General features: G+C 38.7%; 1 protein-coding gene across 3 annotated transcripts in view; it reads left to right on the top strand.

The window, feature by feature from the left end:
* The window catches only part of LOC144960841 (uncharacterized), a 122,464-nt gene that overhangs the window by 96,202 nt on the left and 18,762 nt on the right, over nucleotides 1-7,500 (top strand). For all 3 annotated transcript variants that reach the window (XM_078894215.1, XM_078894217.1, XM_078894216.1), the window contains exon 2: nucleotides 2,971-3,860. In XM_078894215.1, coding sequence (XP_078750341.1) covers nucleotides 3,580-3,860 — 281 coding nt within the window. In that variant the 5' untranslated portion in view covers nucleotides 2,971-3,579. The remainder of the gene's footprint in view (nucleotides 1-2,970; nucleotides 3,861-7,500) is intronic.

Below are 7,500 nucleotides of genomic sequence, written 5' to 3'. Positions count from 1 at the left end.
TCTTCTTCTTCTTCTTCTTTTTTCTTCTTCTTCTTCTTCTTCTTCTTCTTCTTCTTCTTCTTCTTCTTCTTCTTCTTCTTCTTCTTCTTCTTCTTCTTCTTCTTCTTCTCCTCCTCCACATATGAGCCATTGGTCCCATGAAGCTGGAGTTTATCTCGGTTTCTATATCGTGAAACGGACAATAGCAATTGCTTTCTATCATTTGGATAGGACTCTAGTCTATCGGAAAGTACTTTCCGCCAAATCTAACAGACTCAGCTACCCATTCACTGCTGGGTGGGCAGGAGGGTCAGAAAAAATATCGACTGCTCCCGGGATCGATCTTGGTCCCTTTGCGTGTGAAGCGAGTACGTACTCTACCAACTGAGCTATCGGGACCCCCTATTAATAGCCTGTGAATTTTTTAACGATAACAGTCTGATTGAGAGAATTTAATGAGAATCAATAGGATTCAATAGTCTGATGTCACGTCCGCCCAACAGCGAGCAGCTTGGTTCTAAACAAAGAAAATCGGCACTTTTTCATTCTACTTCATGCTGGCTAGAACTTTTTCACATGTCTTGTGATCAGAATGTATAAAAGTCAAAACATGATCAGATTTATACTGTTTTTCTCCGCTTGATACACTTTTATGCTCGTCGGAGAAATATTTTATAAGGGCGTCCGCCATTTTCCCGATAGTTTAGAACCAGTTACTAAATTACTACGCGTCATTACGAGGGAAGTGACGTCACGAATGTTGAAGCCAATTACCCAACTGGCTGTCTTTAAAAAAATAAAAAAGCATTAACAAAGAGCCGAGTAACGTCAACTTCAATCATTCTCTAATGAATTTCAGTTGGCAACCCCTGTGAAAGCCTTCATAATTAGACATAGCATCGGGCCGAAAACTGAATCTGCCTACTGCCTACGGCTTACAAATGTCTTTGCCTCGCCAGTGCTATAATATATTATTATTTTATATTATGTATGTATTATACACACTTGTATATAGATAGTTCGAAGATGACGTCACTCAGGTTTTTGTTATTGTTTTTTGCCTTCCGCGTTTATGAGTAATGCTTACTGAACTGTATTAACTGTTCATGGATACACAGAGTTTTGTGTGTTCGTCCGTTATACTTCCGGATGGCAATGTTATGAGCTTCTTAGCCAAGCGCATACTATCTATAATATATTATTATTTTATATTATGTATGTATTATACACACTTGTATATAGACAGTTCGAAGATGACGTCACTCAGGTCTTTGTTATTGTTTTTTGCCATCCGCGTTTATGAGTAATGCTCACTGAACTGTATTAACCTGACTATTTAAACGTTCATGGATACACATAGTTTTGTGTGTTGGTCCGTTATACTTCCGGATGGCAATGTTATGAGCTTCTTAGCCAAGCGCATACTATCTATAGAATCGACACCGATGTGTGTGTGTGTGTGTGTGTGTGGGTGTGTGTGGGTGTGTGTGTGTCTTGTCTTTTTGATAAGGGATGTGGAGTGGATTTTTTGTTAATTATAATGTAAATTATCAAGGATTACGTAAGATCCCTAGGGAGGGGTTGGGGAGTGGAAAATAGGGGAAAGGGGGCGGGGAGGGGGGGGGGGGGTATACGCTACTAAAACTGTTTTTCATGCTCGTAGAGATTGTGTCCGGATGTTGTCTTCTTTTGCTGTTGTTCAAATCAGGCCATATGTGACCCCTCGTCTCAAAACGGTATTAAGTCGGAATGATTAAGATGCTGAAAATGGGATGTATAGCCAGAATTATCATGCTTAAGTTGAGTCTATATGCTTTATAGAGGAGAAGGAATATCATATTTTACTGTGCTACATACCAACGTTTCATATTTTTGAACAGTTTAACTATAATTTGACTTTTTAGCATCTGGTCCATCCCGACATAATACCGTTTTGAGACGGGGGGTCACATATTGAGTATTTGAGCAATTTTTATTGTTTTAGATATAGCGCAATATCCACTAAACGTGCTCAAAGCGCTTTACAAGGGGTCCCTGGCCCCAACAGCAACACTTAACATGTAGGACGTGACAGGACGTCAGTTGGACGATATTACAAATTTTTTTTTTTCGGACAGAGACAACTCTGTTAACGGCCAGCTACTCATTTTACACCTGAGTACAGTGAGAAAATGTGAGTAAAGAGCCTTTTTTTCCAAGGACTTAGCTATGCGCCGAGCGAGGCTCGAACCCAGGACCCTCCGATCCGAAAGCGAGTGTCATACCACAAGACCCCATAACCACACACCAGGCCATATTATTATGTATCTCTTCTACCCTTATGGTTTTTTGAGGTTTTTATAATTTTTTAAATTTTCTTTTGTACATCCGTTTTTGTTTTTTTTGGGTGTTTTTTTTTTTGTTTTTTTTTTTTTTGTTCTTGGAGGAGGTTACATAGTTGGACTTTACTTAGACTTTGGCCCCAAAAGAGCCCAATTTGGCCAAGAGATACGAGTTTTAGTTATGAATAGAAATATGAGTCGCTATGTTCTTCTTTATTAAAAAACAAAAAAAACAAAAAACAACGGTGGCGGAAAGGGAGAAGGGGGGGGGGGGGGCGCTAAGTTTAAAGTGCTCCCTTGATTGGTGTTTTGATTTTTTGTTGTTTTTATTTTATTAGGGGGAGGGGGTTGTTGGGGTTTGTTTTGTATATTTTTTGTTGTTGTTGTTTATTTATTATTCTTTTTGTTGCTTTGTTTTTCTGTGGTTTTCTTTTTTTTTTTTTTTTTTTGGTTTAATAACCAATATGTTTCATTCCCCCATTAATTATTCTCCTTGAAATAAAAATAAAATAATATTTAATAAACGAACAAACAACGTTTCCCTTTTCATATTATATTATTTCAATACTACTTTTCATTTTTATTTCCAGACCTCTTAACAACAACAACAACGCCTTTCATTCACTTCAATAACGTTTCTTTTCTTTGTGTATCTCTTTTCCCCCTCCAGAAAAAAACAACAGGCCATTAGTACGGAACGCCTTTCTCCTTCAGCCATCATGAATATCCCCTAATCAAGCCAACGACAACACATAAAGGAAAAGAGATGATAAAGAGATAAGGAGAGATTGAAAGAAAATAATTTTTTAAAATCTTCTTTGATTTATTAAAAATTTTATTTTATTATTTTTAGAATGGTTATCATTGCTATCATTAAACGTCTGCTGTATCTTCGTGTTGATTATTATAATAATAATAATAATTTCATTCAATGGATTTCGTCTGTGAATTTGGTGTCACCCTATATAGAGGACGTTCAATTCTAACCACGGATTTCATAATAATATTTTGATACACCCTGCGGTATCTTTATTATTATAATTATAGTTATTATTATTATAATAATTATCGTTGCTATTATAACCAGTGTGCTTTCTGTTCAAATCTGGATTAATTTATAACCTTATAACCCCAAGGGTTAAAACAGAAAACAAAGTCAGCAAGGAATAAATAATTGAGAATAAATCTAGGATTTTTTTCATACTTTGTGTTTCCCCTGGTGTATATTTTCTTGGTGTGTATTATTTGTGTGTCATTAATTTTTCACATCAATAATAAAATGGCTATCAACACTTCTATGGAAAGAGGAGCAGCATCGACCAAGAAGAAGATGCCTTTAGTGGTCGTCCTTCTCGTTCAGATTTGGGCAGTTCTGCTGCTCTCCTCGTCTTCTTCAACAACGTCATTGTTCGCCGCAGGAGCGACGCAACAAGATTCTCCGTCACTGGCGTCATCATCGTCGTCGTCATCATCGTCGGATTCAACGAACACGAGCGTGGTTCCGCCATCGTTGTCCCAAGCCGTTTGTACGATCAAGGGCCGGGTGTTTACACAGCGGAAGTGAGTACCCTTTACTTACTTTACTTTACTTTGAGACTTTTTATAATTTTACTTCATTAACGTACTAAATTAATTAAGATACCAAATCAACCAATCTCTCGAGTTTTTTGGAGAATATAAATTAAAGAGTTCGTGGTAATACCGACGTTTGGCGCTGAAATGACCTAAATATGTCGCAAGCGCCGTAAAACCCTTAAAAACAAACAAACAAAAAACAAACAAATACGGACGTTTTTCTCTGTTATACCTGAATTTCGTTTTGTTTTTGCTTTTTGTTTGTTAGTTTTTTTTTTGGTTTTTTTGTTGTTGTTGTTTTTTGTTGTGTTGTTTTTTCTTCTTTGTTCCGTATTTTAAAAAAAACAAACCAACTCGGGATAGATCTCGGTTCCCTTGTGTTGCATCCCCCCCCCCCTCCTCCAACCCGTGATTCAGTCTTATTAAGGATAAATTGGTATCAGTGACTAGTATTATTTTCCCAATGTAAACTACGAATTAAAAAAAGAATTAAATTCAAGTCGGACAAGTCGGTATATTGATGATGTGCGCTTAGTTGAAATAGTCACAACATTCGCCAGCCGGACATGACGTACCAACACACACACACACACACACACACACACACACACACAAAACAATGTGTAACCTTGAGCGTTTATAATCTGGTCGATAGAATTTAGTGAGAACTTCTCATAAACATGGTTGGCTAAAAACAGTGACGAAGAGCCGAGTGACGTCAACTTCGTTCCTTCTATTTACAGCTATTGGTGTCACAGTAAATTACCCCTTCGTTCGTCAGACACATGCAGTCAATTATTATTTTCCTCTCACCAATGCGCTGCGCTGACATTTGCATTTGTAGTGATTATAATGATAATGATAATGATGATAATCAGACCGTTTAACCCGTTAACTTGCCGTACTCCGGAGAAAAAAAATAATCGAATTTAAATATTTGGCCAGAAAACTCGTCCTTCAAGTATCGATTGATTAAAACGACCCTCGTCTTGGCGTAAACTCTCAAACCTGAAACCTCCCAGATTTGAGTTGTTTTTTGTTTCGTTTTTTCCTAGATGAGGGTTATTGCAATCGATCGATATTTGGAGGATGAGTTTTCTGGCCAAATTTTTAAAATTTAAGTTTGTTTTTTTTTCTCCCTCAGAGTACGCCAGTTAACTGGTTAGAAATGTCCTAAATTCCACTGTATTAGAATAACGGTCTAGGTTTGGTATGTCATGTGACTTTGTGTGCCGATGGCAGGGGGCAGAGGAAATGTCCTAAATTCCACTGTATTAGAATAACGGTAGGTCTAGGTATGGTATGTCTTGTGACTTTGTGTGCCGATGGCAGGGGGCAGAGGAAATGTGACCCATCGTCTCAAAACGGTATTATGTCGGAACGAACCATATGCTTAAAAGCCGAATTTAATGTTGAACTGGTCAAAAATATTAATTGCTGGCATTATCACCCTAAAATATGGTATCCATTCTCCTCAATAAAACATACAAACTCAACACAAGTCTGATATTTCTGGCTATAAATTCAATTTTCAACACCTCAACCATCCCGACTTAATACCGTTTTGAGGCGAAGGGTCACAAATGTCCTACATTCCACCGTATTAGAATAACGGTCTAGGTCTGTCTTGTGACTTTGTGTGCCGATGGCAGGGGGCAGAGGAAATGTCCTAAATTCCACTGTATTAGAATAACGGTCTAGGTTTGGTATGTCATGTGACTTTGTGTGCCGATGGCAGGGGGCAGAGGAAATGTCCTAAATTCCACCGTATTAGAATAACGGTCCAGGTATGGTATGTCTTGTGACTTTGTGTGCCGATGGAAGGGGGCAGAGGAAACGTCCTAAATTCCACTGTATTAGAATAACGGTCTAGGTCTGTCTTGTGACTTTGTGTGCCGATGGCAGGGGGCAGAGGAAATGTCCTAAATTCCACTGTATTAGAATAACGGTCTAGGTCTGTCTTGTGACTTTGTGTGCCGATGGCAGGGGGCAGAGGAAGTGTCCTAAATTCCACTGTATTAGAAAAACGGTCTAGGTATGGTATGTCTTGTGACTTTGTGTGCCGATGGCAGGGGGCAGAGGAAATGTCCTATATTCCACTGTATTAGAATAACGGTCTAGGTCTGTCTTGTGACTTTGTGTGCCGATGGCAGGGGGCAGAGGAAGTGCCTAATTGGATTCAATAGTCTGATGTCACGTCGCCCAGCAACGGCGAGCAGCGTGGTTCTAAACAAAGTTAATTTGTACTTTTTATTCTTCATGCTGGCTAGAACTTTTCATATGTCATGTGATCAGAATGTATAAAAGTCAAAACATGATCAGATTGATAATGTTTTTCTCCTCTGGATACACCTTTATGCTCGAAGAGAAGTATTTCATAAAGGCGTCCGCCATTGTTCCGATAGTTTAGGGCCAGTTACTAAGTTACTATGCGTCATTGCGAGAGAAGTTACTGTTGAAGCCAATTCTCACTAAACAATAACAAGAAATGAAGTGAGTTGAGCAATGCTGGAAGACAATACCTAAAGATTGTATGAAGTTGACGTCACTCCGGTCTTTATTGTTTTTGTTTTGTTTTGTTTCGTTTGTTTTTGTTTGTTTTTGTTTTGTCTTTTTGCCATCCGCGCTTATGAATGATTAATTCTCACTAAACTGTATTATCCAGACTATTTAAGTTCAAGGTTACACATAGTTTTGTGTATTGGTCCGTTATACTTCCGGATGGCAATGTTGTGAGCTTCTAAGCCAAGCGCATACTATCTAGGTAATGACTTACTTGACTTATTTCTGCCTCTTGGCTCCTGGTGAAGCATCGGGGCCTCAACAGCACTCTTCCATCTTCTTCAGTCCTTGGCACAGACCTTTGTCTCACTCCAGGTAAGATTGGAAACACACAAATCTTGGCGAAGGCTTCTCCCCCATTAAGTCTTATTTGGACGATCCCGTTTCCTCTTGCCCTGCGGGTTCCATTCGAGCTGGTGGTTGGATGGGAGCATCACCCTTGAATCGTATACCTATGATGTTCGCATGGGTGTACGATCCGATAGTGATGTTGTTTCTTCTTCTCTTTACTAGCCTATCCTGCTTCTTTGGTTTGTGATTGTATTTTTGACAGGGGATATTTTTTTTCTGTAAATCTTCTGCCTGTTTGCTCTTGGTTATTTATAATTTAGCTTATGATATCTTTAGGTTATGATTTTGATTTACATTTGTACTATTTTGTTAGATTGCTAGTTTTTTTGTTTCAGCGGTCTCTCATATTATAACCTCAATTGTGTTGGAAGAGACCTAAAGCAACAAAAAAAAAAAAACAAAAAAAAAAAAAACCCATCGCCACTTTCTGCGTCTGACCTGGACATCCATTTGCTCTTGGTTTGTTCTTGTCCAAAGGTCAGCGTCAGAAACATTTACGTTTAAAATGTCACTTCAAAACAGCTTTGAAGTGCTTCAAACACATGAGCATGTGCGGCTATGTGGTCTAGTGGTATGACACTCGCTTTCGGATCGGAAGGTCCTGGGTTCGAGCCTCGCTCGGCGCATAGTTGAGTCCTTGGAAAAGGCTCTTTACTCACATTCTCTGACCGTACTCAGGTGTAAAATGAGTACCTGGCCGTTAACAGCGTTG

This window comes from Berghia stephanieae, chromosome 15 (genome assembly GCF_034508935.2).
Source record: "Berghia stephanieae isolate SIO BIC M18660-M18661 chromosome 15, UCSD_Bste_1.3, whole genome shotgun sequence".
Classification (NCBI taxonomy): domain Eukaryota; kingdom Metazoa; phylum Mollusca; class Gastropoda; order Nudibranchia; family Aeolidiidae; genus Berghia; species Berghia stephanieae.
This window is presented reverse-complemented; position numbering and strand designations above follow the sequence as displayed.